Below are 21,014 nucleotides of genomic sequence, written 5' to 3' on the forward strand. Positions count from 1 at the left end.
CCACCGGGCAGGCAGGCAGGTGTCTTGCTCAGCAGTGGCTTGGAGGGCACTTTTTTCAGTGCCATTGTAAATTCGAATAGTCACTAAACGAACTGTTGTTAAGTCGAGGACTACCTGTACTTCATCACTTTTTTCCCTTTTTTTGTCATCAAGTTTTTGACACCTTGGTGGTACTCGGATGTTGCCATACCCTAAAAGTGGTACAATGGATGAAAAGGTTGAAAAGCCCTGATGTATCAGGACCAATAGGTTCATTATTGGAATATATATTGAATGGTCCCCTGTGGAAGACCAAGTCGCTGGCCTCTCCACCGGTTCTTTCTTCCCTGGAAGGTGATGATTAATAAGGTTAATACATTTAATCAGAACAAGATTGTGTGTGATATTATATAATTTAAAGAGAAGCTCCCTGTGATCAACTGTGTCACAGACCGCAGATAAATCCATGAAAGCAGCTCCTATGATTAGGACTAATTGAAAGCCATTCTCTATGTGTTGGATGCATATAAATATCTGGCCTGTGCAGGAAACCTGCTTGTTGAGGAATAAGAGTTGGTTCGATGATAGGAAACATTCTATTGAAATAGAACTCTCTCATAGATTTTGAAAGGATGGCAAAGGTGGGAATGGACAAAAATTCTTTGGGTCCTTCAGTTCTTTTCCGGGTTTCAGAAATGCAATAACATGGGCTTTCCTCCAAATCTTCAAAATACAGTTTGAGGCCACACATACATTAAAAAGTGGTAACAACCATTGCTTGGCAAAATCTCCCCAAACTTTTATTTGATCAATATGAATATCCTTTAATCCTGCAGCTTTATCTATCATTCATATCATGAATTGCTGTTTCCAGTTCTTTTCTATCAAAAACTGAGGTCGATACACTGGCCTCCTCCTCTTCCATTGCCCTTGGGAGCCTGTCAGGTTAAGCAGACAAGTCAAGCTGCTAAAGGCTGTAAATGAACATTTGTAATTTTTATTTTCCCAACATTTTCCATTGTCAACAGATGTTCAAGCTTACAAAGCTCAGTCATATTAACACTGCTTTAAATTAATTCATTGTAATTGTACCATTCAAATGTAAATTGCTTTTTGAAATCATCAGCTTCAACTTTCTAAGAAGAGGTCTTCAAAATATTTTTAAGAAAAAAACAAAAACCTCTTGGGTCTTAAAATGCTGCCAAATCTTAAAAAGCCATGTCATCTTCAATATTAGCTTTAGTGTGAAAGGAAATACCGACTCATAATGTTTCCTTTCATAGCAAGCAGGTTGGCTTTCCACTTCAATTTACAACTCACCATCCCTTCTTTTCAACTGATCTGACAGCCCTTCCCGAGAAACAGCCTTAGCCACAGGTTAAGTTTGACAACACAACATAAAGACAGGGAGTAGCATCACTGGCCATCCGGTGTGGCCCATCATCAAGATCATGACCATGATATTCCACTTAAAGACTTTTTGTTGTTAAAAAATGGGCTGTGTATTAAATTACTGTTGTCAACTCCTCCCTTATAGAGTCTTTTAATTTTTATGAGTGCACCTGCCAGTATTGTGATAATAAGCATGTAGCAATGCATGTCAGCAATTTTGAAAACTTCCCACACAAAAGAGAACTTGCCATATGGCAAAGCCTAAGATGTAGGGAGGACGAAGAACTTAGAATATAGCTGGAAAGGGAGTGATCAGTGTTAGTTGGTAACTTCAAGAGAAAAGCCAGGCTCCAGCCAATATTTATAGGACAAACATAAGATGCTTCGTGGACATGCTGCGAAGGCATAAATTAACTTCAGAATATGGGGATATAATCAAAAGAATGTTTACTTCAGAAGAAACCTGAAAGGCCTGAAGACTTATTCAGGAAACTGACTTAAATAAGGGTCCAAGAGGGAAATTGTGAGTGCTTGGATGTCAGTCATAAAAGTTTTTATTCCCCTTGGCAGGTCATAGAAGAATAGCATCAATCATTGTGCTATTATTGAGCATTTATTGTTAATTTTATTGCCATTTTCCATTTGCAACTATTGCAGTAGACAAATTTTAATCTGTTGTAAGTGATTTGGAGAGATATAGTTTGGTGTAGGGATCAAGGCAGCAGGTTGGACACTGGGAGAATGAGTTCTAGTTCACTTTAGCACAAAGCAGCTGGGTGACCTTGGACCAGTCACACTCAGCCCTCCAAAGGAGACAAAGGCAAACCACTTCTGACATCTTGCCAAGAAAACTGCGAGGGACTTGTCCAGGCAGTTGCCAGGAGTTAACGCTGAACTTGAAGGCACACAAAGTGAATCTGGAGATCCATTTAGTCAAAAGTGGAGTATACAGTATACATTTATAAAAGGGTCAAATGGAAGTAGCTGGATATTTGGGCCCAATATATATTATTGTATAAGTAAAAATGAAAAAAGTATACAGAAAAACCTTTTGAGTTGTTCTTCTGTAGCAACACCAATTCACATCAATTATTAGATAGGGAAATTGGGTGTATAATGTACAGAGGCTATCCCATGTCTTCAAAGTTCTTGTGGAATACTAAATAATCCACTTCTTTACCATTGTTTTATATGACTGCTGCAATTTTTTAGTCCTTACAATAAGCATCGAAAACCGCAAATATGACAGACTGGGGTGGAGGAATAATAATGAAGATAATAGAACTGGGAATAAATGGAAAATCAATTCCCAATGAAGAACTAGTGTTAACTATACATCAGGCACGAGTGGATTGTACTAAGACATCTCCACTGTATTAAATTTGTATTTCATTCTGCTGTGGATGCTCACATATTTAAATTGTCATTAATTTCTGCACTATACTTTTTATATAAAAGTGAACCTTATTTATAAATAAGAATGTAAATTTTGTAAATGAAGAACAATGACAGAAGAGCACTCTTTAATTGCCCAGATTTGAGCAAAGCTGGTATGGTATAGCGACTATTACATTTCAAAATGCTATCAAACTTTTCAAATGCCTTTTGAGAGAAGGCAAGTCTCCAGTCCCTGGAAGATGGTGCAAGTATTGTACATAAACAAAATCTGCACCTAAAATAGATTTTTTGCCACCCTGGTGCAGATACCAATCAGTTAAATTTAAAAGTGCAGAAGGCAGAAGCAGCATGGGAATCACAACAACATTGGCTCAAATCCAGGAACATTTTATTTCTCTGGAATGGAAACAACTCATTCACTCTGAACATAAACTGCAGGTGGTAATTGTACATTCTCTCTCTTAAAAAAAGAAAAAGAAAAGAAAAGCAAGTGTTTAATTCCATAAATTTCTGTCATAAGAAACCATTTTTTAAAAAATTGTACAACAAGCCTTTTTTTCTGGTTTTTTTTCCTTTTTAAACAAAGCGTCAGTGTTAAAATGGGTTCACCGGCTTCTACCATATTGTCGTCTGTGTATACCATGCAAAATGCTACATCTGCTTAACACATTTTACACATTAGCATTACAAAGATTCAAAGGTTCATTGGTTGATGGATATTTTTAAGACATGGATTGTGACGCATTTCGTTCCTCCCCACCCCAGGGAACTTATAAAAATAATTTAGTTCAAATGGACTAAATATGGGGTGGCATTCTAGCTTTGTACTTCAGTCAATTCCATAAGCAAGCCGTTGGCCGTGAGGAGCAGCTTGTGTGGTTCTTATAGTCGTACGGTCATAAGGTTAGAAAGTACCTCGGGATTTGTAAAGTCCAGCCTCCAAGCAGCAATAAGGAGTCTCTAGACTTCAGTGATCCTCCATACTCAATGCTCATCCAGCCTCCTCTTACAGACCTCTTTAAAGGAGAATATTCTGTTCCTGACATCAGATGGTTCCTCTCTGTTATTAGTTCCATTTAAATCAACACATCTGCAGCAACTAAGAATTAGTTCTGGCTGAGCTCTAAGAGTAACCTACAGCTGAAGAACATCATTTCAGTCTGGGCCAATTTCGCATGGATTTAGTCCTTTGTCCTTGGCTTCTTTATACATCCTTTGGAAGTCTTTGTAACGTGGGGCACAGCCTAACCTGGCCTCCCCAAAGTGCATGCTGCCTGTGAAGAGGAAGTCTCCGTCTCCTGGTTTTACCCCACACTGAAGCAGAGTCTTGATCTGTCCTTGCCACCGACCACTCTCCTCAGCAGAGAGGAAGACCCTTGTTTTCTGCCTGTAGATTCTATTGATGTTTATACTGATAATGGAATCCTGCTGATCCTCCTCATTGATTACACTTTGGATGGTACCTCTGACAACTAGGAAGAAGCACAGGCAAAAAAAAACACAATTAGATATAAAGCTACCTTGATATCCACTTTTATATGAGCATTTATCATTCTCCTTAATATGCATGGGATTTTGGTTAACAAATTATTTTACTCAGTGGCTGTCCTGGAAGAAAAAGAGTGGCGGGACCAGATGTTAACATCCTTCCTGCAAGTGAGACAAATTCTGTTATGTTCTTAAGACTAAATTCTTACACCGTTTGTTGGTTTAATTATACACTGCTGCATTTGAAACCTTGAATTGTATATCTGAGTTTATGCACATATAGCAATATTTTTGAAAGGGCTTTTCCCCGTTTCGGGTACTTAAAACACATCCAAGAAAAGCATTTTTTTAGTTTTATATGAGTACCTCTCCAGTTTCACCTCACTGTTATTAGTGACTCTCCAAACTACAACTTTTTAAAATTAAAAACAAATATGACACATAATCTAGATTAAGAATGCTCTGTTTTAAACCCATTTCTCAAAACTAAACAAAAACTAGTAATGCTGCATTCTGGATATATTTAGTTCTTACCTCTCATAATCTCCAGCCTGGGAAAGATCTATTTTACAGTACTGCACCGAACCACAGTTTAATTGGCTTTATGCATAAATATCAATAGATACTTCAAAGGAAGTTAAAAAGAAAATAATCAGTACTGATTTGTAACCTAATGTCCAAATCACAATTTTTCAGACAACTGCTTCAATACTTTTTGAAATGTAATATTCCTCTAGCAGCCTTCCTCAATATATTTAACTCCAGATGTCCTGGATTACTATTGCCCCAAATCAACCAGATTGAGGACAAATGTGAGACATCGGTTTGGGCAGCAAGGAGCATAATGGCTCAGCAGTTAAAGATGGTGAGCCTGTCATCTGGAAAGCTGAGAGCCCAAGTTTGAGAGGTAAATAGGTAGACCACTTTGGTGGGAAGGTAATAGCATTCTGCGCACCTTGGCATATAGCCATGCTTGCCACATCCACACAGAAATGTGTCGACAACGCTGGCTCCCTCAGCTACGAAATGGAGATGAGCACCAACCCCTAGAGTCGAAAATGACTGGATGGGGGAAATATTTACCTTTAACACTTTGGGAAATGCTCTGCTATGGCTATCCAATAAGACTTAATACTGATATATGGTATACATCAATCCTTCAATGTAAATGCAACTCTGTGCAATGTAAATGATCTCTGTGCAAATCAAGCAGAAAAATATTGGGAAAATCAACTATTTTAGGTATTGTCAATTATTAAATAATCAGAAAATAAATATATCATAAACTCCCCTTCTCCAATCTTTTGCTCACCAGGTGTGTTGGACGAAAGCTGGAAATTGAAGTGTTAGTCCAACAGATTTGAAGGGCGCACAATTGAGAAATGCTATGATCCATGCTTAATCTACTAAAGCTTACTGTAATAATCTTGGGGTTTAGAGCCAAGGCACTTCTTGATTTCAGCTGTGTCTAAAACAATGTCCAATCTATCCATTACAAAAGTTCACAACATAGGGAAAAGAGTACTTTGTTCATTAAACGTTCAATCTATCCACTGAAAAAGTTGACAGAATAGGGAAACAAATATTTTCTTCATTTGCATGAAGTTAAGAGTTCATCTATAAAGCTAGCATGAAGAAAGGAGCACTGTTTAGCTTTTGGGAAATTTCAGAATACAGAAAGAACCATGTGTCAAGGAACCTAAAAACCAAAACAAAGCAAAATACCTGGAGGTATCAAAACACCTGGAAAAGACCAGTTTGCCTATTAGTTAAACAGGATAAGCCTCACTATTAAAATAAAGGCCTGCACCAAAACTCACCCTAGAAATTTAAATCAAATTCTATTAATGGCCAGTAACATTTACATTGAATTCTTTGGCATTCTGCCCTGAAGAAATACATACAGCAAGCCACCACCTGTCTGGGCAACATTTTCCATCAAGACGGAGCAAGAGCAATCCCCACCACAATGTCTGGGAGTTGCATCCTCCTCCCTGTTCAGAATATGCCCCTATTATATCCACAATACTAATAGGCTGTATTTATATCTGTAGCACATATCCAAGACCAGACATGCCCAGCTGTTTCATTACAACATTTACTTTGGATTCCAAGCGTGGGAAAATTGCTTTAATGCTACTTCACTACCATAAAGAGGAAAACAGTTACCCCACTAGTCATACTAAGGAAAACCACTTGTCTCTTTGGGGGAGACATAACAGAAAAAAGCTATACCTTTTGCTGGCACAGATCACTGTGTTTATCTCTATTTATGATCTAAGCATTTCAGGCAGGCAATCTTTGCAAGCAAAATATACTTGGAGAAGAATAAGACATAATTCTGCTGGATCTCTGCTAAGCATACTGATTAAGTCCAACCATACTGTAGCACTTTCTACCCAGAGAGCCTACAGAAGAATTCTATTGGATGTCTATGCATCAAAAGATTTTTTTTTTAATGATTGAATTGAATCAGTTTTGCTTTCAGGTTTTATAAACCCCCCTTTCCCCCCCCCCCAATGGTATTATTAAAAAGTAACCCTTGATGAAGAATTAGTCATATTTTTGGACCAGTGTAAAAGCAAATATTTTCTATTCCTGAAAAAGTCTCATTCACCACAATTTTATTTCATTCTGTACATTTTGAGAAACTCCTTCTTTTCTTATAGGTAAGCAGTCAGCAAGATGAAAGACCCTATTCTAGTATACCCCTGCAGGACTAAGTATAAACTTCATCTTTAAAAGCAACAAGAAACAAGGATTTAGTTTTTATCAAGGGTCTATTTAGAAACATCAAGAGGATAATTCCTATTACTCGCTCCTAAAAACCTTTGAACTTCCATCACTATTACCACAGCCCATCTCTTTCTTTGTCCATGGCAGAAAAGAACTAGCCAAACACAATGATTTAATTGAAGCCCTTCAGAGCTAAAACCCCATAAAGGCTTTTTTCCTCCCTTGTTCCCTTTGTACTTCTTGGATACACTTTGTTTACTCCAAAATGAGCAGAAAAGGGCTCCCTTGTTGGTTACAATCTAGGGCTTTCAGTTTGTTCACTGTTTGGTGAAGTTTCTGTAGGCCAAATCCAGCAGATTATCCCAAGGGAAGAATGGCATTTTACAGAGCAATGGTGAACTCAGCAGCCATCCAGAAATCAAGGAAACTTACCAAAGTCACTGGAGCAGACAGCCAAAAGAACTTCCGTGTCACTGCAAGGTCGGCAGGGAGCTGAGAATGAAACAAAGAAGGGCATTTCAGTATCTCAAGAAAGTAAATGTTGTACCCAGGAACATCTTAAAGGCCAACTTTAATGTACCACTCAATTCAGCCAGCAAATGTGTAGTCTACTTCTTCAGATCAATATTTTCTATGAAAATGTCCATCTCTTAAAAACTAAATAGTCCATATTCTGGATATGACATTAAATATAATGTCATATCCAGAATACGACGTTTTCTCTTACAATAATCTTTTGATATCTGTCTATTTTTCTACACTGAATTGTATCCCCTTGTAGAATAGTTCCCTTAAGTTGACAGAGGTTAACTTTCCAGGATAAACTTTTAAAAGGTAAGCAAAAAATCCTGCAGATTACATGCATTCAGAATTCAAGATCTTTGATTCTAGGATTGCATTCCAGGTATCAGAACTTGAAATAGGAAGGAAAAAAAACTATTCCTGATTATACCAACAAAACTGGTTAGTCCATTTAAAATAAGAACATAAATAAAGATGCAGCTGGTAGCCATGCCTTAAACATAAGATGTAGTTGAGCCTTGAGGAAACTACAGAGAGGAAGTTAAAAAAAAGAGAGAGTCATCTGGAAAGAGACAGCAGCTGGCTTGTGCCCTTACACAGTAGCCTTTATTCATCAGCAGTTGCACCACAAGGCTGTGGGACAAAGCCAGAGGCAGTCTACACCTGCATCCCTGGTTTGTGAAGCCAGGCAGAGGTCTGAAGGTCACACTACATATTAAAGATACCATGTGTAGCTCCATGTTTTTCCCTTGGATTTCCCCCCCTAAAGCTACAAAGTAAAGACTGTAGACCTGATACAGTTCAGCACCGCAGTATATTGGGACAGGGGGGGGGGTTAACCTCTCTTGCTTGGGCCAGTTTCCCTGTGAAAGCTACCCCTTCCCTCAGCACAGTAATTAGTGATTGTAAAGAACCCATTCATCCTTATTTTCTGGCTTAAAAAGACCAGTCAGCATACATTTTATGCATTTCAACACTATGAGCTCTCTTAATTCTTCTCTTGTTGTACTGCTTAAAAACTGCTGGCTTAGAAACCAGGAGACTGTGAGTTCTAGTACTGTTTTAGGCATGGAAGTTGTCCGGGAGACTTTAAGCTAGTCTTTCTTTCTCAACCCAACTTACTGCATAGGGTTGTTACTCTGGGGGAAAATAGGAGGAAGGAATATGAGGTATGTTTGCTGCCTACACACACACACACTGGTGGGATATTATTTATTTATTTAGCATATGATGGGATAAAAATAAATAAATAAACTTTTTCTTCTTTGGGAAATAAACTCTGGCTCTTAATTTATTCTATTCTATTAAATGACCTTGTCGTCATTTTCTTTTGAGAGATTTGGGATGGGGGTAAAAGTACAGTATATTTTGTGAGAGTTTGACATTTTTTTCCTTCTGTCTATCCTATTTGTAATGTGAACATCAGACTTGAATAACCAGACCTACATGTGCACGCTTCAAACTACCTGCTTTATTGTTCTCTGCCTATACTACAGGAATCTCTCCAGACTGGCAGCTTTCATATGACTAGATACGGCTCTAAGAAATTTAAAGGGAGGGGAGAGTCAGACCTAGCCTTCTTGGGTTTCCTTGCTTGAGCCTCCCTCCCATCTGGGATGGTTGCTCTCCAACAGTGAACTGGTTCTATCAGGTCCTTTCCAAAGGGGTTCATTGCTATTAATAACTACTGAGTTTCTCACCTGAAGATGCGTGGACCAACTCCCAGAATTTGGGAGGGCTGTGGAATTCAGGGAGTTGAAGTCCACTTATCTTAAAGTGGAAAAAACTGAATTACAGAAATATTGGAAGTGATCAAAGACTTTACAGGAATGTAATGAAACCACAACGGTAAAGTGAGATTTTTTTATCACAGGCTAGAAACCACAGAAATACACTGGGAAGACCATCCCACTTTTATCATTTAGCTCCTAAATTGATCCACATTATATTTTATGGCATGCAGCAGCCACCATTCTGGGAATATCGTATCATAGTCTGTATTACCAGGCTGCATGAGTTGAGTTGCATAAATATTGGTAAAAATGTCCTTCATCAGAAAGGTTTTAACTGTCTTTGGTGGGAATTCACAGCAAAAACCTCAAATGAAGGATCATGGAAGCACTTGTATCATGTAGAACAGGGCTGTTTAACCAGTGATACGGGTACCACCTGTGGTACATTGGCATCTGGCAGGTAGTACATGACCATCCTAGAAAAATGGTACCGGGGGAGGGGGATGAGCTGAACCGGCACCACACAAGCCTGAGAGAGAGATGTCTGGAGTTGCAGGGCTGTCAGGGCTCAGCGAAAGCGCCAGGATCAGCACTTCTTCGGAGCTGTCTGGGCTCAGCAGAAGCACCAGGATCAGTGCCAGGCTCCAGCTGGAGCTCGGCACTGATCCTGGCACTTCTGAGCCCAGAAGAAGCAGCTGGAATGTTGCAGCATCTCCAGGGTCTTGTGATTTACATTCAGATGCTTGGCAACTGATTCATATTTATGACGGTCACAATGTCCCAGGGTCATGTGAAGTGACCAAATCCTGCTGCAACCACCCACCAGACGGGGGGAATAAAAACCAAACAACCCCCCACCCCTGCTGCAAATCCTCAACAGAAATGCTCACAACAATAAAAACCTCGAACAGGAGGAAGAGCGCCGTCAGGTGGGCAGGCAGAGGTCTTGCTTGGCTGTGGCTTGTGGGACACTTTTTTCAGTGCCATTGTAACTTCGAACAGTCACTAAGTGAACTGTTGTAAGTCAAGGACTACCTGTAATTCATCACTTTTTTTCCTTTTTTTTGGTCATCAAGTTTTTGACACCTTGCTAGGCGACTGGTGGTACTCGGATGCTGCCATATCCTAAAAGTGGTACAATGGGTGAAAAGGTTGAAAAGCCTTGATGTAGAAGACAGCTGGTCTGGTGGGGCCTATTCAAATGTTTAATGGAAATCAGAGTTGAGAACTGATTCATAAATTTATCAGATTTGTTGCCTAACACTAATCTCAGATTGTTAGAAATAAAGATGAGCTTGAAGTCTTTATTTCAGAAAAACAAATGTGATTTAATAGACATGGTAAAGACCTGATGATATAACTTCAATCACTGTAATATAACAAACAAAGATACATTTTACTCAGAAGGAGTAGTTTCAAGGATTTCAGCATGTTTTATATTCAGAATGTCTGCAACTTGAATCACATTGTTTCAACTGTTCCAGGTTCTACAAGTAGTCCTTGAATTAGGATCATTTGTTTAGCAACTATTCGAAATTACAAGGCACTGAAAAAAGTGACTTATGACCAGTCCTTCCATTTATGATCATTGCAGCATCCCATGGTCATGTGATCATGATCTGGGGATAGTTGTGGTATCCCAGGATCATGTGATCATCATCTCAGCTGGCTTCTGACGAGCAAACTCAATGGGGAAGCCACCAGGAAGATTACAAGTTGCGGTCCCATAATGTTTTACTAAATGACCAAAATAATTTATCAATGAATTTTGTATCCCAATTGCCATGGTAAGTTGAGGACCACCTGTAAATAGCCCTGTTTTAAACTCAAAAAACTTTTTGGCCTTGAAAAACAATGGACGGGCTTAATAGCTGTTGTAAGTTTCCAATCTGAGGTGAGATATTTTCAAGCTTGAAACATTTCAGACTCAAATAACTGAACATTTCTAAATAGCAGTAATAGTTAGGGATGAGAAGTTGCACTGTGTATTAAAAGTATCATATCTGCTAAGGAATTCAAATGAATTAACGTGGTGATACTGTCGGAGATATCTGGGTTTAAATAAGCAGAGGAATGAATGTGGGCAATACTATTAGCCTTTAATGTGGCTGATCCAACCAAAGATATATGGATGATGCTTTCCAGAAGCAAAGTGCAATTCTTTTTAAGAGGCATGAGGTAGCAGTGATAGGGATTTAAATTACCATGACATCATTTGGGAGACAAATTCTGCCAAGTGTTCTGGGTATCTGATTGTCTTGCTGACAAATTTTCTCTTTCAGAGGGTCAAGGAAAGCACAGGAGGATTCTGTTATCCTTGATTTGATAGCCAATAGTTATGGCATAGATAATTGAAATAGAGCAGTTAGCTAAATCTAACCATGCTTCTAAGCAAACAGGATCAGACCTGTTTAACATTTGGATGGAGGTCTATAAGGAAATGCCAAGACTATAGATTAGAATGTTGTTATTGGCAGGAGGAAAAAAATAAATTCACAGCCATAAAATTACCAGATTTCACCTAGTCAAAGAGATGGAAGGGGGCGTTGTCTTACCTGAACGCCTTTTCTCAGCATGATGATGGAGAATCCACGAATGGGTTAACTCTGTCTTCCTGCCCAATTAGACTAAGTCAGTCAAACTTGCCACGCCTCTCCTAGGCCGAGAGGGATCTCAAACAGAAGAGCAGAGTACTGATCTGAGGCTGTGTACCACTCCCAGGGATCAATAAGTACTCTATGGCAATGGTGGCTGCTGGCCCAATGTAATGGACAACTGGCACACCTGCAAAGCTCCTGATGGCCTTAAGACTAGTTGAAGCACCTTTGGAGCACAGGCCGAGTCTACTGTGGCGATGGATCACCTCGGTGAAAACAGCCAGCTCACATGTAGAAACCTAGTGACAACAGATCACCTCAGTGATAAACAGCCAGCTCACTGGTCCTAGTCGGTGGCGGCAAGGCCAAGAATGGCACGGTCAGCACACATCTTCTGTTTGAATGGACAATGAGACAGCTAGGTTGAGGTCTAGAGCTACAATTGAAGCCTCCTGTACTTGATCATCCACTTTGAAAGGTTTCGGGCAAGGCAAACAATGATTGTGCTACAGTCAGAAGGGATCTGAACTCAGAAACTTCTGCAATGATTGTGAGAGGAGGAGCTTGAAAAAGACTGTGAACTGACCAGGTCTGCAACACACGGCTCCGGAGCCGCAAGCGGCTCTTTCAGACGTCTCCTGTGGCTCCCAGTTCTCTGCCATGTGCAGTCCAAAAAAAAAGTGGGACTAAAAAAGTTCAACCAATCAATTCAAATATGCAGGGTAGGTGCATATCTTGCCTTGGCTCCACTCTTCAGTCAAACCCTGTTCTGCACATGCGCGCATGTACGTGCATGCGCACACATTTTTTTGCGGCTCCCAGTTTTTCCTTTTCTGAGGGAACCGGTTTCAAGTGGCTCTTTCACTGTTTCAGGTTGCTGACCCCCGGACCAGAGGCTCAGGGACCAACTTCCCTGAGCTGGAAGGCAAGGTAAGCACCTTTGAAGCCTGTCGTGTTTTTTTTTCTCAGAAGCTAGCAAAGAAGGCTGCACAAGTTTTTTCAGAGTAAAAGCAATGTGATTGTGGCACCCAAAATGGCGGCCGCTACTGCTGGTAGTGAAAAAAGAGAAACAAACTGTCCTTCCCCCTTCATTCAGGAGAGAAGGTAGGCAGTTCTGAGAGTCTTCGCATGCCTCTGATGCTATCAGCACACTGAAAAAGGCTGCGGCGGCTTTCTGACGAAGAGCCTCCTCTCGGCCAGCTGCTAGTAAGCCGGAATTCAAAATGGCGGCTGCAACTAGCCTGCCGCAAAAGAACAGCCTGGGGCTTCTGAGAGAAAGATAAGATCCTGAAAGAACTACAGTGAAAGCTATCTAATTGAGAAAACCTTCCCCACGGACATACAACAGTGAAAACAGTTGAGACCTCTGGAAGGCTGGAGCTCAATTAGAGCTACAAGCCAATTAGAGTTACAGCTGGAAGGAGAAAAGCAAAACTCCAATCCTGAAAAGAATGCTAATTGATGAACACACACACACACACACACACACACACACACACACACACACACACACACACACGCTGCTCAATTACTCAGAAGAGATGATTCAGCAAGATTTCTGGGAGCCAAAATCACCACGTCTATTCTGGGCACAGACTAAGTCATGACTGGGAGGTATCCTGGCCCAGGAGAGGCATGGCAAGTTTGACTCACTTACGTCTAAATGGGCAGGAAGACAGAGTTAACCCATTCGTGGATTCTCCATCTATCATGCTGGAGAATAGCAAGAACACAAGGGAAAATGGCTATGTGATGTCAGAGTTCTGGTTTTCAATTAAAATTAAAGCTGAATTTAATCAAATACTATCTTGGACTCGAGTGGAGGAACACCCATCAATTATAAATTCTTAATTTGTATTTCTACACGAAGCATGGTATTAGATTCACTGTCTTAATTAAATAGCATTTTTGTAGTGTGGACAGCATTTTTCCCTATACACATTTTGACATACTTGGGTAATGATTCCCATGACAGAAAACTAGTTGAAAACTTGTATATAGAACATGTTAGTTATTGTACCGATAATTGTTATGGAAGACAAATGCATTATAGGATTATGTGAAAATTAAGATATAAACATGCATAAACATTCACAAGATGAAATCTTGGATGGCTAACTTGTTTTTTTATGCAAGAAAAACAATTATAAAGTACAGTAGAAAAGAAATAGCTGACACATACAACTCAAGACCAGATCTGTTACAACTCTAAGAACTATGTAGCCTGGAAATAGTAGAAACACCCCACGCTAATCTAATCAAGGAAAGAATGAAGCTGCTTTTTATACTCAGTCACTTCTACAGAGAAGGTGGTGCAGATGTTTTTATAATGCCCTATTCAGTTATGGAATTCATTTTCACTCAGAACTCTGCCCTATCTAGCAGCAGGCTAATTAAATCTACTCACTGGAGACCCAAAAATGGAATGGGTGGAGAACTACAACTTCCTTTGTTATCCCAGTAGGGAGGGCATTTACATTCATTATAAAAATGAGAAATTATCAATTTAATTATGCATCTGTGGTCAGTCTCACCAGTGATCATGACAAGATGGCACTTAGGGAAAAAGAAAACTGGAAGACTCTTGCTTTAATGAAATCTTCATAGTTGCATTCAGATTTATGTAGTAATTATTTAAAACTTGAATATATATATATATATATATATATATATATATATATATATATATATATATATTTGTTTTCTGAGGTTTTTGCGGGTGTCTGTATGTGGACCTTTGGTCATTCGGGTTTTATCCCGCGTAGAAATGAAGGTGTAGGCGTGACGTTTCAATGGAATCCCATCCGTCATTATCAGGCTTGTGGCTTCAGCTTCCCTCTGAAGCCACAAGCCTGATGATGACGGATGGGATTCTGTTGAAACGTCGCGCCTACACCTTCATTTCTACGCGGGATAAAACCCGAATGACCAAAGGTCCCCATATATATATATATATATATATATATATATATATATATATATATATATATATAGAGAGAGAGAGAGAGAGAGAGAGAGAGAGAGAGACTTTCAAGTCATAGAGTACAGCAATAATGGTCCATGTGATGTCATTTTAACAGGCATATTGCTAGCTAAAAGACCCTTTTATTTTATGTAGCAGGTCGTTCATATAATTGGAAGAGATTTGTCTGAAATGGTATAGGGTTTCCTGCCTGAGCAGGGGGCTGGACTAAATGACCTCCAAGGTCCCTTCCATCATCATCATCATCATTATTATTATTATTATGAATGCTGTGTCAATTAAACTTATTCTCAGTGTACTTCAGTGCCAATGCTGAATAAAAAAATAAGTCATGCTAAAAACCTTTACTACTTTTTGTGAAAACCTGAGCATGCAGGTGCTGCTGCATGAGAAATTAGAAGAAATATCAACTAGAGATACTCTAAAACAGGAGTGTCAAACTCGCCACATTACGTGGCATGTCGCGATGAATTATGACTTTTTTCCCCTTGCCGGAGCCGGGGTGGGCACGGCTTCCACATGATGCATCCCGCCCGTGGGCTGGCAGTTTGACACACCTGCTCTAAAAGAAACTAAAGTCCAAAGGCATTTGTACTGTCCAAGATCTAGTTGGTTGTTAAGGTTTATACAGTAGTGTCCCTTCTATCAAGGCATTTACATGAGGGAAGAAAACCTTATCAACAGAATGTTCCTACGCCTCCATATTGATTTTCTAGTTAGTGTATCATCTCTTACTACTACAATTTATGAGCAAAAGCTGTCTAATTTCCTCAACATGGGACCATGTGTTAAGAACAACAATAATATTATAGTTCCTGACTCAGGTGATTCAGATGGTTTAGTCAATCTCAGTGCACAGGACTCCAAGCCAAAACAAACCAACCTCACAGATGGTTCAACAATAGCCGAAAGTGCAAGCGAAGAAGAGCAGTTTCGGTGCACTTTCAAATGCCTGGATGTTGAGGAGGTTATGGCATATTGCTGTCATCATACTGACTCACTGTTAAGTCAAGTAGGAGTTTCCCTAATGGGGTATCATGACCTGAATTAAGTGATGACATGCCTTTCCACCTCTTCATCTTTACTACCTAGTATGGAGTATGGAGTGGCAGAAAGGGAGGGGAGAAAGGTGATTTTTATATATATATATTATCACATAAAACTGCATTAGAGGTCCAGTTGCCTCAGTTCCTGCCTTATCGCTTTATACTCTTACTAAGAAAGTCATGGAAATAATCTCCCCTGAAATGGTTAATTGACCAATTTTCCTTCGATTTATTCTCTGCAATTTCCAGGGGACATTAAAAAAAAATGCTTTGTCCTCAGAGTTGTTTTTGTTTGTTTTTAATCAGGAGATTATGATTGTTCAGTTACCTTCCAGCAATGTTACAGCTGCCAATGACAATTCACTCCTCATTACTACTTGTGAAGTATTTTTTGAGCCTTGAAAAACAAGCAAGGAAAAAAAGCAGAATGTGTTTCATAACCTCCAGGAACAAAGCAATTTTTGTTAGAAAATATTTTTGTTACAAATATTTCTTATTTGTAAAAGAAGTGCCTGTCAAACCATAGCAAGGGTTCATTTGACATAACCTATCAATATTGATTTGCCTTGCATCATCATCAGGTTGCACTGAAAATAGCAGGAGCACTTAGACTTATATACCACTTCATAGTGCTTTACAGCTCTAAGTGGTTTACAGAGTCAGCCTATTGCCCCCAGCAATCTGGGTCCTCATTTTACCAACCTCCAAAGGATGGAAGAATGGGTTAACCTTGAGACTGTCAGGATCAAACTCCTGGCAGTAGGCAGAATTAGCCTGCAATATTGTATTCTAATCACTGTGCCAGCTGTACCTCCAGCATTCTGGAAGATCCATCAAGTATGAGACATATTTAGTCCATTCTTGTATTTTAACATTTTCCAAATGCCCTAAGTTACCAAAGTAGCATGTTTTCAAGAGAGCATCACAGTCCCCTAAACTTGACAACACCTATCATCTTCTCTCCATCCTTAGCCACTTAATTTTACCAATGAGGCTGGAGGGTGGAGCAGGGAGAAGTCCCAAAGTTCTTGAGACTGGACTGCTTTTCTCCTAGAACATTCTCATTTTGGTTTTACTATATAAAGCTGTGTCATAGGCACAGAATTAAAGCATCCCCATCCATGCAAGGGAGCGTCCTCAATATGCTTAAGTGGAAAAGTAACATAAATTATATATAATGTCAACATTGAAATTTTGAAATGAGATGCGGTTCTGTCATTCTAACATTCATTTTTAGAATGATTCTGAAGCAGAAATATGGAGTAGATTCTTGTTTACAAGTTTCATTAAAATCAAATTACTTGATATTTCTGTTACGGCATGGGATAATCTGTAGAGTTTTGCAGCAACATTTTGATTCACAATTTAGACAAAAATAATCTACTTGCTGAACTACTGGCAGCTATTTTTGATAGTAGTGGTGAGGCCTTGATTATATTCATTGTAGAAAGAAATCTGTTCCAACACTAGTAGTACTTCCATAATTATATATGGGCTCTGAAAGTCAAATTTTCCACAAGGCTGACAACAATTATGATGAAATCTGACTGGACTGAAAACTTTAGATGGAACTAGGAACAGCTGGGAATTGTTTTCAACTAAGGGGTCTTTTCAAGGGCCAAACAACCACAACAGCAGGAGGAGAAAGAAAAGTTGCTGCAACTCTAATAAGTATCATAGTAATCCTTTTATATTTGCCTTAAAAAAGAAGAGACAGAACTGCTTTTAATATATAAAAAAGAGTGCATAGTTTATTACTATTTATCAACCACTGAAAACAATGCAATTATTGTATTAATATATTGTTTGTAATTCAAGTATTTCCTAAACAGGTTCCATTAAATACCTGTTTTTCAAGCCAATTAAACACAATAAACAAAGAAATAAAGCTGCCCACTAATTAGATGCTACAACTTTTGCAGCTGGTGCTTCCCTGTAAATAAGCACCACTGAACTGCTCGGACTAGTATAATGTATAAGATACCAGTAAACTAGACTTAGTGACAATAGCAGCAAAAGGTTACTATTCCCCTCCTTATATCAGCCTCTGAAACAGTTACTTTACAAAAAAGTAAGCAGTAGGTACCCTGATGTTTTCCATTAGGTTTTAGATTACAGTTCCTATCAATCCAAGCAAGCATGGCTACTGTGAGGTCTCATGAAAGTTATAATTGCTGAAGATCAACAGGTTGCCTACTACTTTTTTGATGGAGGGAGCACTCACGTTTGCATGATTTTTTTTTACTACAGCTGTCTATGTAAACAGGTTCTGCTTAATTACTGGATTCACATTCAAGCATCAGACAAATCCACAAAAGCAGATTCTGTAGTCTAGGTATAAGCTGGGGGGGGGGATGCACTCTTTTGTTTATACTGAATCTCCTACTCATCTGCTTCACTGAATTAATACAAGCAACACGTCTCTATTCATCACATGAGGAATTAGATGTAGCCTTCTTAACTTGTGGTGTTCTGATGCTTGTTTAGATTTTCTCCAAAAAAAACCCAGAAAAATACATTCAAATTTCAAATACTTCAAATTTATCCTAAAGTTCCAGAATGTTCAAATTCAGAAGAAGATATCCCCTCAGAGAAGGGGGCCCCTGAAGAATTCAGTAGCATATAATAATATCAATTTTTCTGGAGAAGTGCATCATATGCCTCAAAGATGATTAGGGGACTAGATAGAGGCTAAAACATATAAGGAACGGTTGCTGGAATTGGGTATGTGTAGTTTAACAAAGAGAAGGGTGAGGGGTAACATGATAGCAGTGTTCCAATATCTCAGGGGCTGCCACAAAGAAGAGGGAGTGTCAAGCTATTCTCCAAAGCACCTGAAAGCAGGACAAGAAGCAATGGATGGAAACTAATCCAGGCAAGAAGCAACCTAGAACTAAGGAGAAACTTCCTGACAGTTAGAACAATTAATCAGTGGAACAACCTGCCTCCAGAAACTGTGAATGTTCCAACATTGGAAGTTTTTAAGAAGAAACTGGACAGCCATTTGTCTGAAATGGTATAGTGTTTCCTGCCTGAGCAGGGGGTTGGACTAGATGACCTCCAAGGTCCCTTCCATCATCATTATTATTATTATCATTATTATTATATGGGATGGAGGGTTTGTTGTCACTGTGTGTTGGGGGGAGAGAGCAGGGGGGGAGGCTCAACTAATCTCAATGTACACATGTTGTACTTTGACAATAAAGGTTTATTATTTATTATCAGTTATTTATTATATCAATTTTCCCTCATTTCTGATGTGACTCATAAATCAACTCTTTAATACTCTTCATCCTCAGCAAAGATTCTTCATCAACATATTCATATTTAATCAGTCCAAACCTGGGTCAGATAGAAATTCTGCGGGAGAACATAAAACAAAAAGTTAAAGGAATGACAATGACCACCACAAGTAACTGAAAATCCAAGCCCTGCACACCTGGAGAAGTTTTCACTATAGTATCCTAACAATTTGGACCTACAGCTGAAAGGAAAGAAGAATATACTGTTGGAAGGATTCTCATGGTCCTTTCCAACTAACAAATATACAAGCTTTCAAAATCTTATGTTTTTGATCAAATTAAGTAAAGGAGCTGTCAGATTCCTTCTGATTAGCCTAGCATGGCTTTCCTCCTACAGAATATATTAACAAAACTTAAAATGTTCTCGGTGGTGGAATCTTTTTTTTTTAAATAGTAATTTATACAATTTATTAACCTCAAATTCACTTTCATTTTTGATAGGTTCAATGATAGGTTCATTGTAATAAAAAGAAAACATTAATGGAAAAATCCTCTTTCTGAATACTCAAATGTATAAAACTGTTCCAAAGGCACACTATGCCTACTGGGATTACAGTGTTTCATTAAAAGCATTTATGGGTTAAACTGTATTTCAGGAAACTCAATTCGGGAATTCCTATGGGTAGTAGCTTGGTGTCTGACAAGAAGAAAAAAACAACAATAAGTGTTACATGAGCCAGCTTCTCCCACTTCCAATTTTATAGAAAAATAATCTAGCTTCTTCAGAAATACAAGCTAACTCCTATTTGCCTTGATATTAGAAACCCAGAAATAAGCACACGCAGGGAAAACAACACAGGAGAATACAGAAACCTAATCCTGATTCATAGTGTGCTACTTAGGCTTGTCTCTTAAAAATGTTGTTCTAGTTTGGGGTTTGTAACCTGACCCCCCTCCATTTTCATGTGCTCCTCTAAATAGCACTAGTAATAGCTCTTAGACTTATATACCACTCCATAGTGCTCTAAAGCCCTCTCTAAGCAGTTTACAGGGTCAGCATATTGCCCCCAACAATCTGGGTCCTTATTTTACCAACCTTGGATGGAAGGCTGAGTCAACCTTGAGCCGATGAGACTTGAACTGCCAAACTGCTGTCAGCCGGCAGTCAGCAGAATTGTCCTGCAGTATTGCATTCTAACCACTGCGCCACCAGGCTCTTAAAGCCCCTTCAACCACAGTTGTGAAACGCTGGTAGTATAAAGGCTGAAGCTGGCAAGTGGAATCCAACCCTTCTCAAGCTAGAAGATGGAACCGTTAAATTTACACTTACTTGAAAAGGGTCGAATTTTAATTCCTAGAGTTTTATGTATAAGTGTACGGGCTTTGATTTCTGTATTGTACAGCAGGTGCTTTTTTTAATTTTTTTTTCACAGAAATAGCTTCTTAGCATTTAACTCACTGAGTTCTATGAGCTTCTCCTGGAAGCAAGTTCCTGAAAAATTTGGAAAACTAAGATGTATTGCCATGCCAAGCATAAGTCTGTCAAGTGGCTTGGCTCATTGCTGTTCTCTGGTAAGAGAACTCTAGATTAAGCTCCAAAATAGGCTTAAAATGGGGGGGAAATGGGGGGGAGAAACATCTCAGAATCACTCCCCTCCGAAACATTAAGTGAGGAACCTTAAAATTCTCTTCCTGTCTATGTCTATAATATGGCATCACCAACTATACATCACTGCCATGCTTATTAAAACCCAAGACCTCCCAAAATCTTTTCCCGTCAACTGTAACATCTGGCCACAAAGAAGGAACATACCCTCCTGCTCCAGCTTGAACGTTAACTGGGATAAACCATGCACATACAGCTCCTTAGAAGACCATAAATGAATATACATTCTTAA

General features: G+C 39.1%; 1 protein-coding gene across 1 annotated transcript in view; it reads right to left on the reverse strand.

Moving 5' to 3' along the window:
* Positions 1–2,909: 2,909 nt before the first annotated feature.
* The window catches only part of METRNL (meteorin like, glial cell differentiation regulator), a 36,954-nt gene continuing 18,849 nt past the window's right edge, over positions 2,910–21,014 (reverse strand). The window contains exons 3-4 of the mRNA XM_083354420.1: positions 7,426–7,485; positions 2,910–4,241 (exon numbers count right to left, since the gene is read on the reverse strand). Coding sequence (XP_083210546.1) covers positions 3,925–4,241; positions 7,426–7,485 — 377 coding nt within the window. The 3' untranslated portion in view covers positions 2,910–3,924. The remainder of the gene's footprint in view (positions 4,242–7,425; positions 7,486–21,014) is intronic.

This window comes from Vipera ursinii (assembly GCF_947247035.1).
Source record: "Vipera ursinii genome assembly, chromosome: 2".
Taxonomy (NCBI): domain Eukaryota; kingdom Metazoa; phylum Chordata; class Lepidosauria; order Squamata; family Viperidae; genus Vipera; species Vipera ursinii.